The sequence below is a fragment of the Taudactylus pleione genome, unplaced genomic scaffold, assembly GCF_031769625.1.
Source record: "Taudactylus pleione unplaced genomic scaffold, aTauple2 ptg000012l, whole genome shotgun sequence".
Classification (NCBI taxonomy): Eukaryota; Metazoa; Chordata; class Amphibia; order Anura; family Myobatrachidae; genus Taudactylus; species Taudactylus pleione.
The window spans coordinates 5,116,596-5,139,196 of record NW_028284415.1 but is presented as its reverse complement, the minus strand read 5'-3'; the positions used below and the strand labels follow the sequence as shown (position 1 = coordinate 5,139,196).

At 46.8% G+C, this 22,601-nt stretch overlaps 1 protein-coding gene across 1 annotated transcript in view; it reads right to left on the bottom strand.

Annotated features, from left to right (window-relative positions):
• SUZ12 (SUZ12 polycomb repressive complex 2 subunit) overlaps positions 1–22,601 on the bottom strand; it is a 98,408-nt gene that overhangs the window by 59,273 nt on the left and 16,534 nt on the right. The window contains exons 4-6 of the mRNA XM_088468562.1: positions 17,818–17,886; positions 5,193–5,242; positions 5,030–5,115 (exon numbers count right to left, since the gene is read on the bottom strand). Of these exons, the coding sequence (XP_088324688.1) occupies positions 5,030–5,115; positions 5,193–5,242; positions 17,818–17,886 (205 nt within the window). The remainder of the gene's footprint in view (positions 1–5,029; positions 5,116–5,192; positions 5,243–17,817; positions 17,887–22,601) is intronic.

The window sequence follows — 22,601 nt, the reverse complement described above, 5'->3', positions numbered from 1 at the left end:
GCCGATGGGGGCCTCAGTGATGCGATGTAGATTTGGTGCTGGTCCGCCAGCTGAGTACAGCTGGCGCACCAGCAGGCAGATATGGAGAGAGAGCGTCGACGGTCGAGGGTCAATAAGAGCTCACAGACCAGCAGCCACTCAGTAGTGGCGGTTCCCGATTAGCTGCTGGTCCGCAAGCTCCGATTGGCTCGCAACCGGCACCAGAATCAAATTATGCCGGCGCTGTCTCTACATGTCTGTCTGCCAGATGTAATTAGCTTGCGGCCTGACACCAAATCCACACCTACTGGCTGCTGAGGGCACATAATGTGTAAGGGAAATATAAAAAATTATCCAATGCGCTGTTATTTAAGCAGCCAGTAGGGGTTGTCAGCCCCAACAAAATATAAAATATGTAATAGATGTATACCGGCGCTATATTCAGTTGTTGTATATAATCAAAACACGGGTATATATATATATATAGATAGATAGATAGAGAGAGAGAGAGAATACATTAGAGGTTTAAAAATATATAGTATTCAAAATTACCGATGTAACATTTAATGAATGCAATATGAACCCCATTCAAATCATTGAAAAATCATTCCTATTTTATGTCACTATTGAAAATTTATAACATCCTAAAAACCAGAAAATAATATACTATTTATGAATTTGTTTATATGATATGACATCTATGAACTATAAGAGTATATTTTTGCTATGGGTAATAGGATCAATTAAATGATGAGTGACGAATATTAACATCATCAAGTATTCTACAAGGTTGCTTAGCAACAGGTGATATAAATAGTTGATTGGTTATAAGTTAACACACCATCTGGTTCACTTTCGTATCACGTGACTGTCATGTGATCGGGTGAAGCCAGAGGGCGTATGTTATCATACGCAGTACAGATGAACAATGTTAGAGCGTTGCCTAGCAGCATTATACACACAATGTGGATGAGTTTACATACCACCTGACACGCTTGCGGATCACGCGATAGTCACGTGACCGGACGAAACCAGAAGTGTATGAGAATAAGGTACACTCGATTTAAATGATCTATTGTAGTAACAAATGAATTTTTGGTTCAAAATATATTTAGGATTGCCTTCATTTATGTAAGTTTAATTACGGATTATGTATTTTCAATAACGGATGTGTGTGCAATTGATTGTTTTAATGGACACGCAGCGGTTTGTCCTAATCTATAATGAATAGGGTATTTAAGGAGCTTAAGTAACACACTGGAGATATGCTTTTGAAGAAGCTGGATACATATTTACCAGCAAAAACGCGTTAAGCCTTATTTCCACCGCACATCGCTTCAGGGAAAACGCTATTTTTCATCCTGGACACTTTGACACATGGTCACTGGGACAGCGGCTACTATCATCCCAGGGAAGCAGCTACAAGTGGGTCCTATCCAGTCTACACTCTGTTTTCACCAACAGGATTTGGACACAGGATCACCATCTGGACTGAGCAATCAGGACTATCCACTTGGTAAATATTTGCTGGACCCTATATATGGATTCCTACTAGTCCCAATACCGGTATCCCACCAATTGGACAATCAGTCCCCCAATAGCGATTGCATTGAACATTGCATTTTATGCTCCTACAAAATATAGGGATATTTTACATTTTATACGTTATATTTTTATCAGTACGTCATATGTTAAAAGTATTGTGATGGAATAAATGTGATTTAAATTGCACACATACCCATGTTTTGATTATATACAACTGAATATAGCGCCGGTATACATCTATTACATAATGTGTAAGGGGCACTACTATTGCGTGGAATGTGTTATATGGGGCACTACTACTATGTGGTATAATCTGTAAAGGGCATTATTGTGTGTTATAAAGTGTAAGGGGTCCTACTCTGTGGAATAACCGGAGTGGGGGCAAATGTATGGAGGGGTTTTTTTTACCTCTGGGGGGCCCTTTTAAGATCTTTCTATGTGGCCCATAAAGCAAACACAGAGGGCTGACTAACAGTGCTCTCCCCAGGCTGTTTTTTGCGGGCGCACCACCCGGCAAGAAACAGCTATCGCCTGGCACTTCCCCCGCCCCAAAGCGCCACGACCCATGTTGACGTGTCACCCTCAATGTATTCTTGTTGCCACGGACACTGGATGTGACGCCGAGCTGCGCCGACGTCACATGTTCTTCCCATTGGAGGCTCCTATTCCGTCTGGCATCTGTGTCCGCCGGCAATATGGACACATTACTGAGGGTTCTGGGCGAAGGGACATGGCGCATTGGGGCGGGGGGGAGTGCTGGGCAGTAGATTGTATGGGGATGCAGCGCATTGGGGCAGGGGAGAGTTCCGGGTGGTGCAGCTCGGGCCCGTCACAGTACAGGGTGGTGTCAGGCTGGAGGGCAAAGATCCCTTCCCCTGTATAAAAAGTAAGGGTGCGCTGTTCGGGCGGGAACAGTCGCCTGAACACATTAGAGAGTGTAGCCCTGCATCCCCTGTCTGTCGGAGCTGAAAAAATAAATAAATAAATAAATCTGTGGGGACAGTAATTGGGAGCCTGCAAGTGGGGACAGTATCTGGGAGCTATATAAAAATGAAATTCTGTGGTGCCAGCAGTAAATAACGTGATGCTGATTTCACTATAGGGACCAGATCCTACAGGCTTTGATTATGAAAAAGCTGCAAACTGGGCCTCTAAGAAGAGGAGACTGAATATATAAAATGTTATTTCAAGTTTAAATCATTATGAGGTCAGGATTTAAAACATTTTATTATTGCTAAGGCCCCCACCTGGCTACTTCTTGATGCCACCGGCTAGAAAAATTTTCTGGAGAGAACACTGGACTAATTTAGATGGCACTTTAAAAAGGACCAACTCTGGATTTAATATGACCTTGCATGAGTTGACACTTGCAGACTGAGGTTAAAAGGTTACTTTTGTATCTTTCACACAGGTTTTTGGCAAACTGCCAATTTCCAATGGAGCCAGCCCAGGAACCTGTCTAATTTAAGATTGTCCCAATTTTTAGGGATTATGTGAGTGTGGCCCTGGCAAAGTTCAAACCTAAGCAAAAACCTAATCCTGGTCAAACTACACCACAATGACAAATTTGGTGGAGCTAGGTCCAAAACTCTGGATAAACAGGCAGACAAGACCTTCTCGCTTATTATATAGATATATTGGTATCCTCTCCTTATTTCAATACCTAGTACACACAATCACTATTTAGTAGATTTTCAGTGAGCACTTCTGTATTATTATGGGTTAGTAACAATGATTTGACTTTTGTCACACATTTCAGCCATCTTTTAGTGTTTTATTAGATAGTGCTAGAAAAGTTCCCTTTGACACAATGTGATTGATTGTGTCAAACCAACATGGGTTAATGATAATGGAATGTGCCTTTATTTCATATTACATCTAACTATATAATCCAAGACTATGTTCCTTTGTTTTACCATAGCCAAAGACCTGTGTTCTGCCCAGCGTACACAGACCGAGACCCTAACCCCCTAAAACTGGACCAACTCGCGTTGGTTTCATCCCAATCGGTGCAGGGGTGTTCAAATGCATAACCGGACAAAACAGACCAATGAATTTTATATATAAGATTTGTGGCTTTGTTACTATGTAGTCTTATAGCTTACTTTTTTTATACTAGAGAGCTATAAAAGATTTGGCAGAATTACCTTGAGAGCTGTGGCAGATATATTCAACAAAACACACACACACACACACACACACACACACACCTAATTAATAAACTGTTGCTTATTACTTGTAATAGCATTTATGTGTTGTAATTACTCTATTCATGTGACATTGGTACACTGGGAACAGCTTATCTCAAATGTCTGCTATGCACTTAGAAGGGTTTAAATAGCATAATTAAGCCAATAAAGGAATGTCACTTAATATAAACATATAAGCATCTCTAACAATGGGTTAAATGACGTGAGACATGTTTATAAAGTTGTACAGTGGTGTCCACATACATCTAGCCTCCATGCACGTTAAACAGCCCTTCTAATCGCGCCATGTCGTGGAGTGACTAGGTAGCGCTGAGCGTCTTTTTATGCAACTTTTTACCTTCAAAATGAGTCAGATTCACACAGTGATGTGAATAGCTAGCACAAGCAGCTTCTGCTGATTAAAAAGTACATGCAGCATGCCAATGTTCTCTGTACGTCTGCGGGTATATCTGTACGTCTGCGGGTATATCTGTTAGTGTTACAGCCGCTGACACTAATGTAGCGTTATGTATGCAGATACTACCGCAGTCACACAGATAACATAGGCATGCTGCATATCATTTTAATCATCAGACGCTGCTTGTGCTAGCATTCGCATCACTGTGTGAATAAGACACATTTGAAAGTAAAAGGTTGCACAAAAGACGCTTGACGCTACTCAGGCACAGAGCTCCCGCGTTGTGTGGCGCGACTAGTAGTGCATGGAGGATAGATGGATGTGGACACATCTGTATTTAAGGAAGATGGGTTTTAGAACTTGCAGATGGGAGCTAGAGGTGTTTTTGCTTGTTTTTTATTTTTTAACCAATTACACTAAAAAAAAAAAAAAAAAAAAAAAAAAAAACACAAACTCAAACACTTTTTCTCTGTACCCCAAAATTTTGTAAAGACTTACATTTGCTGAAAACACTTGACTGAATTTTGCAATTTTTATTAATGATGGTAAAATCATAGGCACATCCCAGATTTTAAGAACCCCCCCCTTATGGTCACTAACAGCCTTCAATATGGTTCCACTAACTCAGTTGTCACTTTTTGGGGACCAGAATGATTTCCCCACTTTTCATGCATCTCCCCAAGGTCACTGTTTGTAGAAAAGTCCCTCAAATCACCATTTCTAATTGAATTTGGCAGGTTGTCACTCTGCAGCGATGTATCAAAGTTTTATGATGCCAGTTAGATGCAAGTTTGCAAAAGCAAACTGAATTGACCCCAGTGAGTCATAGGCTAACCATAGCATTCTAACACGAAGGCCTATGTACACTGCAATGTGTAGAGTACAATCGAGCTGTTACCTTGCGCTTCTTATGACACACTTTCACCAGCAGAACCTCCAATGTTACAGAATTTTGTTCATTCTCAGAGTTTTGAGATGGCTTATCTGAGGAAGAATTTACATGTTAATCACAGACTAGAAGTCATGGAGCATGAACATGTAATCAGACACCAGATACATACCACTTTTATGGAAGAAGCCGGTGAATGTCAGCTGTAGGTGAGCAGATAGACTAAAGGGGAAAAAAAAAAAAACAAATTATAATTGCAACTCACTCAATTTTACACAAATATGTAAAAGGAACTCACAGGTTCATGTAAAAAAAAAAAATCTATATACAAAACCTGTGTCCAAATGCTTTGGAGTACTCAAGTATAAGGCTCGGTCAAACTAAAGTACATGGGGGAAGGGCACTTCAGTGAAGAGAACAGCCTTCAGAAAACTTTAACTTATTAGCTTATACTGTACATGTTTTTTGCAACCCTTACTAGATACAATATTATTGTTTATTATCAAATTCTTATATAGCGCCAGCATATTCCATTGCAATTTATACAAACAGTACTAGAACAAGACTGGGTAATAACAGACAGAGGTAAGAGGGCCCTGCTAGAATTACTGTTACATTCTGGTTTTCTCCTGCACTGCTTTGACAATAAGATATGGTAAGAACTTACCCTTGTTATCTCTATTTCTAAGAAGTCCATAGGGTTCCACAGGATACCTTGGGGGTATTGGTGATGACGTCAGGCATCGGACACCACAGAGTTAAATTTTCATCCTCCCAGGATGCACTGGGGTCCCTCTCCTATACCCCGCCCCCAAGCCAAGGCATCTCAGTTTCGTAACAAGCCATAGGCCGGAGGAGGAGAACAAAGAAGAAAGTCTGGAACACACAAGAATCACATTCTCACCAGAAGGAGACGGAAAAACCGGTGACCAGATCAAAGCCCATGTGCAGTACAGGTGTGACAGGGCGGGAGTCCTGTGGAACCCTATGGACTTCATATTTTCTACATCAGGGTCCATAGGGTATCCACAGGATACCTTGGGGATGTCCCAAAGCAGTATCCTTTAAGGGTGGGGACGCACCTGTGCTGTAAGGAGAATCCGCCGCCCGAAGGAAGCATCCTGAGAGGTGAAGGTATCAAATGCATAATACCTCACAAAAGGTATGGACAGAAGACCACATGGCTGCCTTGCACAGCTGAACTGCAGAGGCACCACGGCGAGCTGCCCATGAAGGACCCGCAGACCAAGTAGAGTGAGCTTTAAGAGGATGGTACAGACAGGCCCTCATGAATGTAAGCCTCAGAAATCGCCTGTTCATGGTCATGCGAATCCATCCTGCTAAGATTTGCTTAATGGCAGGCCAACCCTTCTTATGGAAACCATAGAAGACAGAGTCCGATTTCCTAAATGAACTGGAACGGTCAACATAAATCCTAAGAGCCCGTACCACATCCATTGAGGCCTCACCAGCAGATAGGTCTGGGGAATTAAAGGCCGGTACTATAAATTCCTCATTGATGTGGAAACTAGATACCACCTAAGGTAGGAACCCAGGGCGAGTGCGCAGCACTGCCCTGTCCCTATGAAAAGTTAGGAATGGGGGGGGGGGGGGGGGCGACATGAAAGAGCCCCCAAATCTGACACTCTTCTGGACGAGGCAATGGCCAGAAGAAACAGTCTTAGCTATGAGCCATTTTAAATCCAGAGCCCAGTAGTTCAAATGGCGGTCCTTGGAGAGCCCTAAGGACCAACGCCAATCCCCAAGGAGCCACAGGTGGAACAAAGGGAGGCTGTATGCGAAGTACACCTTCCATAAAAAAGTGTGGACATCAGGAAGTGTAGCAATCCTACGCTGAAACCACACAGAGGACGGAAACCTGCACCTTCAGTGAAGCAAGGCAAAGACCGTGATCTAAGCCCGCCTGTAGGAAAGGATCATAGCCTCTAGGTCGACACCATTCAAAGAAAGTATGCCACACTCTGTGGTAAATTCTTGCAGAAGCCAGCTTCAGAGCATGGTGTTAACAACAGAGCAGGAAAAACCCCTGGACCTCAAGAGGGCAGTCTCAACAGCCACGCCATCAAAGACAGACGGCCCAGGTCCGGGTGATGGCATGGACCTTGAGACAACAGGTCCGGACATAGAGACAACCACATCAGAGCGTCTAATAGGCTCCTGAGATCTTAGTACCAGTGCCATCTTCTTGCTTGAATTTCCAAATCACTCGAGGAAGAAGGGAGAACGGAGGGAAGAGGTACGCAAACTGGAAGGTCCAGCGAACCGACAGAGCGTCTACCAGAAGTGCCTCTGTGTCTTTTGTTCTTGACCCGTACACAGGAAGCTTGTTGTTGTGTCGGGAGGCCATGAGGTCCATCTCTGGAAGGCCCCACTTGTTCTCCAGTAGCTGAAACACCTCCTGGTGAAGAGACCACTCTCCTGGATGCATGTCTTGACGGCTGAGAAAGTCTGCTTCTCAATTGAGGATTCCTGGTATGAACACTGCCGAGATGGCAAGGAGATTGCCTTCCGCCCACGCTAGAATGCGGGACACCTCTGTCAGGGCGGCCTGACTGCGGGTCCCTCCTTGGCGGTTTATGTAAGCCACCGTGGTGGCATTGTACGACTGCACCTGCACAGGCTTTCCGTGTAGAACATGTCTTACTTGGTGGAGAGCTTAGAATACTGCTGTTCCAAGATGTTGATTGGATGCGCAGATTCTGCTGGCGTCCACCTTCCCTGGAAGAAGTGTGGACCAGACACTGCTCCCCAACCTCGAAGACTGGCGTCCGTTGTCAGAAGGACCCACAGTCTGCAATCCAAAAGGGGCGCCCCCTGTTCAGGTGAGTGGTCTGCAGCCACCAGGCTAACGACAGACGTACCTCCGGTGACAGCACCATTGTCTGTGTCTTTATCCGGTGGGGCAACCCATTCCATCTGGAGAGGATCAACTTCTGCAGGGGTCTGGAGTGAAACTGGGCAAACTCCACCATGTCGAACTTCGACACCATGGAACCCAGTAACCTCGTCGCCGAGTGAATAGACACCCGGCGACTCTGCAGGCAACTGCGTACTTTTGCCTGTAATGCAGAGATCTTTTCCTCCGTCACAAAGATTCTCTGATGTTGGGAGTCCAACAGGGCTCTGAGATGGAGCATCCTCTGTGATGGCACCAGGGATGACTTCTTCCAGTTTATCAGCCAGCCGTGAGCCTGCAACACAGAGACTGTCAATTGCAGATGGCGTTGAAGAATCTCTGGAGACCAGAAGGATGTCCAGATAGGGCAACAAGCGGACCCCCTGCATCCACAGGTGGGCTGCCATGACTTTGGTAAACACTCGAGGCACTGTGGCCAGACCAAAGGGCAGTGCCTGAAATTGGAAGTGTTGGTCTCCTACTGCAAACCTGAGGAAATGCTGGTGTGCTGAGACAATGTGAATACGCAGGTAAGCATCCTGAATATCTAGCGACACCATAAAATCCCCACGTTCCATCGCCAAAATGATGGAACGCAGGGTCTCCATCCTGAACAGAGGAACCCTCAAGAATTTGTTGAGTGATTTGAGGATGGACCTGTAAGACCCATTGGGTTTCTGTACCAGAAACAGGATTGGAGTAATACCCCGATCCTCTCTGGGACAATGGGACCGGCACTATAACTCTAGCCTGGAGCATAGAGTGGATCACCTTCCGGAATTCCCTGGCCTTGCCTTGGTCTGACTGAAGGCCCGTGGTGAAAACCCGGCTGGGAGGCCTCAGTCAGAAGGAGAGGGCGTACCCCTGAGAGACCACTTCTCTTACCGAAGTGTCTACGGTTGTGAGACACCAGCACTGGGCGAACTGAAGAAGCGGGCCTCCCACTTTGGGGTCCCCCAAGGGGAGGCCAGTCCAGTCAGGCTGAGGGCTTATCGTCCGACTTGGGAGTTGGAAGTCTTGTACTCCAAGCCTGCTTCTTTGGCTTGGCAGATTTCTTGGCCCCTGTCTAGGAAAGGACTGCACTTTCAACTTACCCTGGGCCCTATAAGGCTGAAAGGACGAAGTACCAGACCCTGATGGGACTGCTGTCGCCGATGGCAGACACGCAGACTTAGCTGCTGCCAGAGTGGCCACAATTTTGTAGAGATCAGGGCCACACAGGACCTGTCCATTAAAGGGCAAGCATTCCAATCCCTTTTTGGAATCTGCATCTGCTTTCCAAGAACGCAACCAGAGGGTGCGGCGCACAGCCTCTGCTGTTGAGGAGATTCTGGAAGTGAGGAGCCCTATATCCAAGGCTGCCTCATTAATGTACGTAGATGAGTCTCTGAGGTTACCCACTAACTCCACCTGCTCAGGTGACGAGTCAGCGTCTAGAGACATCTCCAAGTCATCAGCCCAACGCTCCATGGCTCTGGCAATCCAGCACACGGCCATTGCCAGTCTGGACGCCCCCCCACAAAGGAATAAATGGGGATCGTCACCTGTAATAACCAAGGCCGCACGGACTGCCCGTATAAGGCCAGGTATAAAAATTTTTAGACTTCGACTCCACCTCCTTAGTACGAGGGAGCTCCTGGCCTGAGGGGTCAAAAATCTCCCGGTCATCAGAAGTTATGTTATCCTCATCATAATGAGCTGTCTGAGACATTAAAGGCCGCTTAGCAGGCCGCAATGATGACTCCCCCTGTAAAACGTCCGTCAGGTGCTGTACTGTATTTGACAATGAGTTTACCCACACAGGTTCCTGGGAGACCTGGGGATGGCGAAAGTGGGAGACACTGGGGTACAATCAGCTGTCTAGAGAACCCCTGCATGGGTGATGACCCTACCGACTGCTGCGATAACCCCATTTGGGGAAACGCAGGGGGCATCGCCAGCTGGCCCACAAGGTTTGTAAGTGCCTTAGCAAAACAAGCACAGGGCGGTTTCTGCACAGGTGCAGTTACAGAAATCGGGCGTGAAATTATAGAACATGCCCGACATAAACCTTCAGTGTGCCCCTCACCCTCCGCTATTGGTACAGTACACTTTAGCTGGAGAGGAAATTCACGTTCACTCTCAGACATGATGAGTGTAATGGAGTGTATGTGACTCCCCTCAGAGACAATAATAATACTGTGAGGCAATGAATACCATGCAACACTGCACCGCAAGGGCTTTTGCAGAAGAACAACAGGGATAGTAAAATGGCTGGCAGTCAGAAGTGAAAGTACAGGCAGACAGCGCTAGCATTAAGTCACATACAATGTAGAAATAAATCCCTGCACTATCAGCACTGAGATCAACTATGCAGACACAGAGCCTGGTAGGAAACAGTGCAGCATACTCTGACCTTACTCTGGAGGAGAGGTATGCGGGGGGACACGGATCGTGATGCCACCTGTATCAGCTTCCAACAGCGGTTGCACTCTTATTAGAAAATGGCCGCCGAGAAGCAGAGAGGAAGCGGGCCCGGGAGAGGAGTGTTGACACAGCCCGCCAGACCGCTGTGGAGAGGCACTGTGCAGCGGGGGAGGCGCCGGCTGTTAGAAAGGGAAGGCGCTCTCCCCTGGCATGCTATTAACCCCTGGGACGCCGCGCTGTACCGCACATGCTGCGGCCCGCTGTGCCTGGTGGTCTAGTGGAAGCGCAGGTTAATACCCGGCTCCACACGCGGCCTGTCCCCAGGAAGCCCCCTGCCTGGAGACCTACAGGACTGTTACCGGCGGGTACCATCCACGGGACCCCGCCGCTTACCTGTCCCCTTGAATCCGGCCACACTCCAGGTAATCCAGGGTCACCGCTAGCTGTGACCCCAGATACCTACCAGCATCCCCGGATCAGTACCGGCGTTCTGGTCCGGCGTGGTGTAGGAGCGACAGCATGGACGTCAGTACTGACTGTTCATGCTGTACAGTTCATTTGTGCAGCAGCAGCTGCTTGCAGAAAACTTCAGGGGCCATTATAGCCCCACTCAGCTTGCAAGTGATCCGACTCCTGGCCGGACACCAACGAAACTGAGATGCCTTGGCTCGGGGGCATGGTATAGGAGAGGGACCCCAGTGCATCCTGGGAGGATGAAAATGTAACTCTGTGGTGTCCGATGTCTGACGTCATCACCAATACCCCAAGGTATCCTGTGGATACCCAATGGACCCTGATGTAGAAATAGTTAGAGCAGAGTTGTTTTTGATACTCTGTACTTTTAGCCTTTGGTGAAATTGTATCCAAATAACAAGAGATATGGCAAGAACTTACCTTTGTTATCTCTGTTTCTACGAAGTCCATAGGGTCCACAGGGTTGACCTTGGGGTATAGCTTGGATCTGGATCCATGGGCACCATACAGTTAAAGCTTTAGCTTCCAGGATGCACTTGGGTCCTCCTCTATACACCGCCCCCGAGCCACAGGCACCTCAGTTGGTAAGTAGCCTAGGCCGAAGGAGGAGACTAAACAGAGAGAAGACTGGAACACACAAGAAACCATACTCACAGAAATGGGAGACAGAAACACCGTTGACCAGTACCACAACCCATTTGAAGCCAGGTGCGTCAGGGCGGGCGCCCTGTGGACCCTATGGACTTCGTAGAAACAGATAAAGGTAAGTTCTTACCATATCTCTTGTTTTCTACTTCAGGGTCCACAGGGTTGACCTTGGGGATGTCCCAAAGCAGTTCAACTAAGGGCGGGGACGCTCCTGAGCTGAAAGGAGAATCCTGAGAGGCAAAGGTGTCAAACGCATAAAACCTCAAAAATGTCTGAATTGAAGACCAAGTGGCTGCCTTGCACAGCTCAACAGCGGAGGCACCACGGTTAGCAGCCCAAGAAGGGCCTACAGACCGAGTGGAATGAGCCTTAACCGAGGCTGGAACAGGCAAACGTTCCTGTATATAAGCCTCCCTAATAACAGAACAAAGCCAACGGGCTAAAGTTTGTTTGTTGGTAGGCCAACCCCTCTTATGGAAGCCAAAGAGGATGAACAACGAATCGGACTTCCTAACAGAGGCCGTCCGTTCAACATAAATTCTGAGAGCCCGGACCACGTCCAGTGAAGCCTCGCCAGCCGTTAGACCCGAAGCCTGAAAAGCTGGCACCACAAGTTCCTGATTTATGTGGAACCTAGAAACCACTTTAGGCAAAAACTCAGGACGGGTGCGAAGCACAGCCCTGTCGAAAAATCAGGAAGGGGGGGCTACAGGAAAGTGCCCCCAACTCGGATACCCTCCTGGTCGAAGCAAGAACCAGGAGAAACACAGTTTTCAGTGTTAACCACTTGAGGTCAACCGACTCAAGAGGCTCAAAAGGAGGTCCCTGCAGGACCCGAAGAACCACCGCCAAGTCCCACGGAGCCACTGGAGGCACAAAGGGAGGCTGGATCCTCAGCACACCTTGGAACAAGGTGTGAACGTCAGGCAGTGTGGCAATCCTTCGCTGGAACCACACTGACGATACATGAACTTTTAGGGAAGCAAGCCGTAAGCCCAGGTCAAGACCTGACTGCAGAAAAGCCAAAATCCTAGAAACTCTGAACACCTGAGGGTCATAGCTTCTAGACTCGCACCACTGAAAGTAAGTGTGCCACACTCTGTGGTAAATCTGTGCAGAGGCAGGTTTACGTGCCCTAAGCATGGTACTGTGGACAGAGCTGGAAAACCCCCGAGACCTTAAGACGGCTGTCTCAAGAGCCACGCCGTCAAAAGACAGTCGACCCAGATCCGGGTAAAGGCAGGGACCCTGAGACAGCAGATCCCGACGTTGAGGCAGAAGGTACGGAGCGTCTACAGATAGGCCCCTGAGATCGGAGTACCAAGGACATCTGGGCCACGCTGGAGCCTCCAGCAGAAACGTGCCTCCGTCCCGTTTGATCTTTCTGAGTACCCGAGGGAGCAGAGAGACTGGAGGAAACAGATACGCTAGGTGAAACGACCATTTCACTGACAACGCATCCACTAGGCTTGCGCCTGCGTCCCTTCTCTTGAGCCGTATATGGGCAACTTGTAATTGTGACAAGAGGCCATCAGGTCCAATTCCGGCAGTCCCCTCTTGTCCACGAGAAGTTGAAACACCTCTGGGTGAAGCGACCATTCCCCGGGATGCACGTCGTGACGGCTGAGGAAGTCTGCCTCCCAAATGAAGACTCACGGGATGAAGACTGCCGATATTGCTGGAAGGTGGCACTCCGCCCAAGTCAGGATTTGGGACACTTCCGACATCGCAGCTCGACTGAGAGTTCCTCCCTGGTGATTTATGTATGCCACCGTCGTGGCGTTGTCTGATTGCACCTGAACTGCTCTTCCGAGAAGAACGGTGCCTGACGCCAGAAGAGCACGGTACACTGCCCGTAGCTCCAGAATGTTTATGGGAAGGACGGCCTCCTCCGCCGACCAACGGCCCTGAAGAGACAATGAGCCGGTCACTGCCCCTCAACTCCGGAGACTGGCAACTGTCGAGAGCAGACCCCAGTCCAGAATCCAAAAGGGGCGACCCTGGCTGAGATGAGCTGACTGCAGCCACCATGCCAAGGACCGGCGCACTTCCGGGGATAATACCAGCATCTGGGATCGGATCCGGCGGGACAACCCGTTCCACTCCACAAGAATCTGCCCCTGCAGGGGTCTGGAATGGAACTGGGCGAACTCCACCATGTCAAATGCCAACACCATGGACCCCAGGACTCTCATTGCCGAATGTATTGACACCCTGCCACTGCTCAGGCAACCGTGTATCCTCACAGTTGTAGGGAGGATACCTTTTCCAGAGTCAAGAAAATCCTTTGTTGACTGGAGTCCAGAAGTGCTCCCAGATGGACCATCCGTTGAGATGGGATCAGAGACGACTTCTTCCAATTTATTAACCACCCGTGTGCTTGAAGATAAGCAATTGTCAGGTGGAGATGATGAAGAAGCACCTCCGGGGAGCTTGCCAGCAGAAGCAGATCGTCCAGGTACGGCAGCAGCCGTATACCCTGACCCCGAAGGTGGGCAGCCATGACTGCCATCACCTTGGTGAAAACCCTCAGAGCCGTGGAAAGACCGAAAGGTAACGCCCAAAATTGGTAGTGATGGTTTAGGATAGCAAACCTCAGGTACCGCTGATGTGCCGGTGCTACGAGCACATGGAGATAGGCGTCCTGGATATCGAGGGAGACCATGAAGTCCCCTGGTTCCATCGCCAGGATGATGGACAGCAATGTTTCCATCCTGAACTTGGGAACTCTGAGGTACTTGTTCAGAGACCTTAAATTCAGAATAGGGCGATGAGACCCATTGGGTTTCTGCACCAGAAACAGAGATGGGAAGCTTTGGACTCGTCCAGTGAAGGACTCGTGCAAAAAAATTGGTGGGGCGGCCTGCAACGAAACGACAGGGCGTACCCCTGAGAGACTACTTCTCGAACCCAAGCATCCGTGGTGGCACTGAACCAACACTGGGCGAATCTGAGAAGTCAGCCTCCCACTCTGGGGTCCCCCAGGGAGAGGCCCGTCCAGTCAGGCAGCAGGTTTATCCTCCTGTTTGGAAGAGGGGCGCCGAGCATTCCATGCCTGCTTCTTGGGTTTGGATGAGGCCTTGGTCGCTCAATGTCTCGGGAAGGACTGGCCCTTGGCCTTACCCTGAACCCTAAAGGACCGAAAAGCAGTGCTCCTCACCCTAGCCGGTGCAGAAGCCGAAGGGAGGAAAGCCGACTTGGCTTAGCCAAGGTATCCGCTATTTTGTCCAAATCCGGACCAAATAGCAATTCTCCATTAAAGGGGAGAGCCTCCAGACCCATTTTAGAGTCCGCATCAGCCCTCCAGGACCGCAGCCACAAGGATCTCCGAGCAGACACAGCTGCAGCCGAAACTCTAGAGGTTAACATGCTTGCATCCAATGACGCTTCCCCAATATAGGAAGCGGCATCCCTCATTTGTGCCACTAATGCTCTCTGAACATCCGGAACATCGTCCGTAAGAGAATCCTCCAAGGCATTGGCCCTGTTCTCAATGGCTTTAGCCACCCAGGAAATGGCCATGGACGGGCGCACCACCGCTCTGGAGAGCGAGTAAATGGACTTCAAACAAATCTCCACTTTCCTGTCCGTTGGATCCTTTAAAGAGGAAATAGACGGTAATGGTAGCGTAGCAGTTTTAACCAAGCGAGTGACATGTGAATCCACCGCTGGTGGAGTCTCCCATTTCCTGCAATGATCCTCAGGAAAGGGATAATGAGAAGCCAACCTTTTCTGCGATTGGGATCTCTTGCTGAGTAATTGCCAGGCCGCCGCCATATGATCCGCCAACTGATCGGACAGAGGGAACACATTAGAAGTAACCTTTGCTTTCTTGAAGTCAGGAAACTTCGACTTAGGGACCGGTGCCGCCTCTTCTATATTGAGAATAGCCCGCACCGCCGTAACTAATGCTGGAACATTAATGGAGGACCTAGGCTCAACCTCCTGTCCTCCCACAGCATCCAAATCAGAATCCTCATGAACCTCTCCATCATCTGAAGAGGGATCCGATTCTGATACCGGCGCAGTGAGTAAACTCACAACAGGCCGCTTAGTCGCCTTCTGTGGCACATCATCCTGCAAAAATGACTGAAAAGCCGAGGATGAGGCAGCCAAACTCTGTACAGAGTTGGAGAGAACATCCACCCAAGGCGGAGGAGCCGACTGAGGGAAGCTCTGAAAAGGCACTACAGACTGTTGTGATACAGGGAGAGGCTGGACATACACAGGCAGCCCCGAATACCGTCTCACAGTCTGGGCCCCGGAGGGAGACCGCAATACCTGCGGAATATCTGGGGAATGGGAGATAGAGTGCTGGGACAATACCCCAGAAGGGGTCACTGTAGGGATCGACAACTTGTCTGCAATAGATGTCAGCACTTGTGAAAACATCGCCCAAGGGGGGTCCTGCTGCATAGAGGGTATAGAGGGGCCTGGTGCCAGCTGGCACTGCCCGCAAAGACCATCCTGAGATAAATCCCCCCCATTAACACCAGCAGAACAGCGTCTGCAGGAAAGCAACATAGGAGCCCCGGAGTGCTCAGTCTCCTCATCAGACATGATACAGTAATTATGCAATAAATACTTATCAGCAGAGGACATACGGTATTAAGACCCCCACACTCACCAGCATGCAACACAAACAGGCCCAAAAATATGGTACTGTGTAGCACACAACAGTATGTGACTGACCTCACAAATACATGATTTATAAGAGTGAGGTTAATAGAAAAACGCCCCTCCCCCACACACCTTCGGGCTGTAGGAGAAGCAAAGGGATAGATATAAGCTGACAGTAATTAGAAAATAAGTACAGGCAGCAGCACTAGCAAAGTCACATACAATGCAGGAAGATAGTACTTACTGCACCAATCGCTACCATCAACCACCCAGATTCAGTGTCTGGGGGGAGTTATAGCGCCGTGTACACTGTCCTTTTGGTAGGGCAGAGGTACACAGGGGGACCTGACCATGCACCTGCCTGGGAGTCTGCGTTATAGCCTTCTAAAGATGGCCGCCACAGAGCTCTGAGGAGGAGTGGCCAGCAGAGGAGCAGCTCAGCGACACCAGTACACATGAGAAAAGGCGCGCTGAGCTGAGGGGAGGAGCCGCTAAACCAGGGAAGGTTGCCTCCCCTGGCTAGTATTTAACCCCAGGGATGCCGGTTCCCCTCCGGAACTTATACCCTGGTGGTCCAGCAGAGCGTGGGGTATGCTTGCATGAGGGGGAGCCCGCCACCGCTACTAGCGCCGCCGGTCTGTCCCCAGAGACCTGCGGCAACTGACTGCGTTTATCCCCGCGAGCGGCGCTAAGAGCGCTGCTCACGGCTTACCTGTTCCCCGTAGAGTCCGGCAGCACTCAGAGGGAGGTCCCGGAGCCATGCTAGAACTAACTCCGGGGTCCCGCTGCGATCCCCAGTTCAGTACTGGCGTCGCAGCGCCAGCGGGGTGTTGGAGCGGCAGCGTGGACGTCCAGAAGGACAGTCCTATGCTGCCGCATTAAGTGTAAAACAAGAGAGAAAAAAAAAAAAAAAAATTTTCTTCTGTAAAAATAAAGCCATGGGGCTGCTCCTGCAGCCCCACTGCACAGTGCAACCGACTTCGGCCGGCACCAAACTGAAACTGAGGTGCCTGTGGCTCGGGGACGGGGTATAGAGGAGGACCCAAGTGCATCCTGGGAGCTAAAGCTTTAACTGTATGGTGCCCATGGATCCAGATCCAAGCTATACCCCAAGGTCAAACCTGTGGACCCCCTATGGACCCTGAAGTAGAAAAAGAAGGTACAAAAGCTAGGGGACCATAGCATTAGTAGCAGAAGCAGAGCAGGGCATGTACAAGTCAATACATTTAAAAAGGTATCTGAAGGTAGAAAAATCCAAACTGTAATGTCACTCAGTCCAGTATTACAGCAATGACAGAAAACCACAATCAACTACTGAGACATGAACCAGACAAAACTTGCCCACCAAGAACTGAGTTTGACTTTAAGTGAGACTACTGGAGGCAAGCAAGAACATGGGTTTTCATTTAGCAAGGATTAAAAAAAGGGCATGGTTGCGTGGGGGAGGCAGGGTGAAGATGGACATAAAATTGAGGGTTGAACAAGTAGTAATAAGCATGCAACGTTCCTGCTATTCACACATTTACATAGCACTAGCATACTCTAATACACTTTATTACTGTTTGTCCCCAGCTGTAAAGACTGGGTGTTAACATACAGCTAGGCATAAGGGGCCTGCTCACAAGTATACTATTTATAGGAAAATTGTTTAATACAGGAAAGTCCTCTTATTGCATATATTGGAATAAAGGGTATGCATAGGGGCAGATTGAAACTTCTAGAGATGTATTACCTGTCAGTATCATGGTCTCCCCTCATTCTTTCCACTTTTAACAACATGTCATTAACTTTAAATGTTTTCCTACAGGAATAAATGAGACAAGTTATTAGGTGGATATAGAGGAAGATACTTCACAGTACAGTATTGCTTTTACAATAGAGGGCATTATGCAAAATTCAGATACATATAGCAGTATGGTGGGAAATACACTCCTAGAAAACATATCCAAATTTCCCTACAACTTAACTGCATATGGCTCTACCCACAGTTCTGTCCCTCAAAAAGTACAATACCCACTCATTATCTGTGAAGAGTACAATATCCATACTGCCCAGTATACTGTGATTTGCCACTAGTACAGTGTGCACTGAAAAGTGGGAGGAGAAAGCCCAGGTTACCCCAAAGTAACAACTAAACTAAATGTTACTGTACAGGTTAGGCAGTGCCATAGCTAAACTATGACTTATCAGTAGCATTGTATAATGGCATCTTTGTAATCCTATAGGGAGCACTGTGCCAACTTCTGAGAAATAATAAGATAAAACAGATTGAGATCTATTAAGAGCATTGTAGCCAACATATATAATATGTTAATTAAATGCATCAACACTTAGGGATCTATTGAATTGCAGGTGAAGCCTGTAAGTGCGCACATACAGAAATGTTCTTACACATCTTTGCTGCAGTTGCGCCGAACAGCCCCTCTTGGCGCACCAGTTCCTGTGAGACTCTGCTAGTCCCTGGCGTCTTTGTTAGCTGAAAATGCGTCTGAATCACAATGTGCTCAGACTAAAACGCACCAGCAGGTTGTGCGGATTAGTTTTATATGCAATACTTGTATATCTGTGTGCAACTAAGTCTCTGAATCTCTATACAAAGTGCTACAATGTAAGCTTTTTCAGTCCTAGTTCCGTTGTGCTTCATATGCAGACTCTGGTGGACACAGATATACAAGTGTCGCATATCAAATTCATCAGCATAGTTTGCTTGTGCATTTTAGTAAAAGCTCACTCACGCCAGGTAAGTTGCGCTGCTTGGCGTACTGAAGCTAGATGTATTAGGAGACATTTGTATACTGCTCATATAGTAGCCCGAGATCGCAGATTTTTGTACGCAGCCCAATGGGACTGCAAATAAAGCCTGTGATTTCGGGGTACAATTATTATTCTTTATTTATATGGCACCACAAAAGGTCCGCAGCGCCTTACACACAATGAGGTAAATTTAATGTGCCACTTAAAGCTTACAACGCTTGCACAATGGTGGTCTTTACCCAACTGCACGTTTGGTATGCTGTTTTACCAGTTGATAGAAAGTACACTACCATTCTATGAGAAAAATAGGATTATAAAAAAGGTTTCTATCTATTGACCCATTTATTCCCCGTTAATCCTTGCCATATTTGTGCAGTCGTCACTGTAGAATAGGAGTTCTATCGGCTAGATTTGTCTTGTGTTAAAAGCTTTAATTGCTTAGCATGGAACTGGAAGCAAATGGGGACTAGACACTGATATGAGTACAGTACCTACATTTTGGTGAATTATTTGTATCCCAGCAACAATACCTAACCAGAAAATTACCTAGCCAAGATTGAGGCTTTATGTCAGATTTCACTTAGTTCTCCTTTATCATTCACAATTCTTATTTGTCTGCAGTCCTATTCACTAGATTTTATATTCTACGTTCAATCAAGCTATTATTGAAGCATATACTTTAAGAATAATAAAAAAAAAAAAAAGGGAAGGTAAAATGTTAACGGTTTTCAGGGATATAGGTTTTAATCTGTGCACCACACAGAAGTAACCCCTTTTCTTCTGCTTAAGACTATTCTCACCAATTACCTAGGTAGCACCTCATCAAAGAAGCAGACTATGAGAATTATCCAATAAAACAACTGGTGTGGAGGGTTCTCCCTACTAAACGTCCAATAGGACTACATTTATGACAAATTACAAATGGAGACATAAAGACCCAAACTAAATTGAAGTTTGTGATGTTGAGTTAGCCAAAAGAAAGACTAGGATAGATTAATAGAGATAGATATATCCATCTATTAGAGAAAGACTAGGATATACAGAGAGAAAAACTGTAAAAAAGCTGGAGAAAAGGCTTTTGTTCGATTAATTCATAGTCCCCCAAGTGTCCAAACAGTCTAGGCTATACAGCAGTCAAATACTAGGTTCAAATACCAAAGGAGCGATTGGAGGACTGCATTGAAGCCACACATCACAGCCACATTGTTAAAAGCCAGTAGCGATGATCAGAAATGGTGAAGTGGTTTTTTGCTTAACAGGTCCCATCTTCAAAAAATATACCATGACTAGTTCTCCTGCCATTTTAAGAAAGTTCTTGTACATCAATCATTTAGGCCTGTCTGGTGCAACCAAATGCTTTCTCTTTTTGCATACTCCAAAACATGTGGAAGCATTGCAATTTGAGGGAACAGGTTGATCAGACCAAGATAAAGATCATGAACTCTTGCCACTCTATGGTGTTTATAATGGAACTCAATTACGCCTTCTTGGGGTTTTGAGGTTCACAATGGCCTAAAAGGAACCACTTGGCTTTTGGCCTGAGGAATGATTTGAATAGAATCCCTATCGCTCCTCCTATTACTGCACTGAAATGATCACCTAGATCCGATATATGACTGAACTGCTACTTTGAGAACTAGGAATGTTGCTCTATTTTCAGAAAATTCTGTGATCAAAATATTATCTAGGTGGGGACTTCTGTTTCACTTCAGGTGTCTAATTCTCATGATCATGGATCTCGTAAGAGAAGTAAACAGGCTCCAACCACAGGCGCTACCAAGTGGGTAGATATTTATCATGTATACTTTTCTGAAAGTTGGGAAGCTGTTCAGTTAGGCGACCGAGCCAGTTTACCTCTTACCACTCAACATTGGGTCCTTTGTACTTCCTGCAGAAAGGACAGAAACCTAGAACCGGTAAGCTTTCAGTGCATTAACAGGCAAATGGAAATTGTCCAAGAGCCTAATCCCCCAGATATTTGGACGCCTCACAGAAGTGCTCAGCCAAAGTCAGCCATTCAGTCCTGCTTTGCCCCATCTGCAAGCCCAAAAATTTCTACAATGCCTTACTAATCACTACATGCAGAGTATAGTAAGTGATGTCACAGCTGTAACATACATAGACTTAAGAAGGATGGCATAGAAGTTTCTGCCTGGGCCATCCCATAAAGATGCCACATTTGAGATCAAAGCAATCATTGCCCTGGACAAGCAGAGAACTGGAGATTACAACTTAGGTGGAGACTCCATTTCTCCATATCCTCACTAAGGAGAAGAAAAAGGGTCTGCACAAAATATGGAACTTCAGGTTTGGTCCAGACTTCAAAGTAAATCTTTTAACTGGGGAGAAAGAAAGCCAGCTTTCAGGAGCCTCCATGAATGTTAAAAAACCAGTCGTACGTCCTGCACTAAATTGCCTACTCCTTACCACCTGGAGATATCATTTAAACATGAGGCATCAATGTCCAAATCCTCAGCCCCTTCAACTTGAGAGATTAAAAAAAAAAAAAAAAAAAGTTATTCTAACTCCTCCCAGGTCTGGCACTTATGAGATCTGATTGTAGAAATGAACTCTAAAATCCTTCTAAGGATAATGAAAGCTTTAGCAGGCCCTGTAGCTATCAGTAATTGCAGGGAGATGAAAATGATGTGGGTCCCAGAGACCCATCATAACAAATTTGGGGTCATTAAGTAAGGTTTGAAAGGAATAATGACAAAAAAAAAAAAACACAAGTGCAACAAAACATTTTAACTGGAAGGCTCCTCATGCAGAGCTAGTGTAAAAGACACGCTGTAGCGCATATGTGCAATCAATGATACAGTATGTAGCATTGCTCTATGTTATATGTACACACAAAATGCAGCAGTACTCTGTGGCATATGCACAGTGGGCCTGGTTCGGAGTGGGACAGTGGCGTACAAGTGTGCATCTTTTTCTGGTCACACATCTGCAACTTTATGCTAATACCACTTGTGTGCATCCATGCGTATGAATCTGCAAGGACAGATGCCCACTTCAAGTGTCTCCAGATGCTGCAATCGTGGTTGGCGAGTCTTCAGTCACCTCCATCGGTCGCACATTGGAAACTTGCTCCAGCCCTCTAATAGGTGCAGATTCTCTGTCTGATTATGGCCTCTAATGTGAGTGATCAAGCGTCTGTGCACACAAACACTTCAGCGACACTCCCATTAGACAGATTGACACTAACGTGCTCCTCAGAATTAGGTCCAGTATGTAGCAGTGCTCTATCTGGGACATTACCAGGGGTGGATTTAGTATTTTATTTTAGGAAGGATGTTTAAGAATAAATCTCGACTCCTCTCCTCTCTATTCATGACTCCCATTTCAATAAACGATGCTAAAACAGATAGTTCTACATACCTGGGTTCCTGCAGGATTTCAAAGGCTCCATCGGACTAAACCCACTATAGTAGGAGAGAAGAGGGCAAGATACACCGCACCGCTAGTAAAATATGTACTTGTGTCGGTGGAATTTTTTTTTTTTCATTTTACTAGGGATAGATGTGAATGGGCCACTATTCTATTACAAATGTTGTGTAGTATGGTAACATTATGCAAACAATCCTATTCATGTCAAAGGAAGGCAAAGCAGCTTTGTCTAGCTTACAGACATGTGTGTTGCAACTTGTTGTTGGATGTATATATATATTTATTACAATGGCACAGGGGTCTTGGTGACGCGTGAATGAGCAGAGTACGGCTGGCATATCAATCAGTAAAATCAGTGTCTGCAGTGCTGAC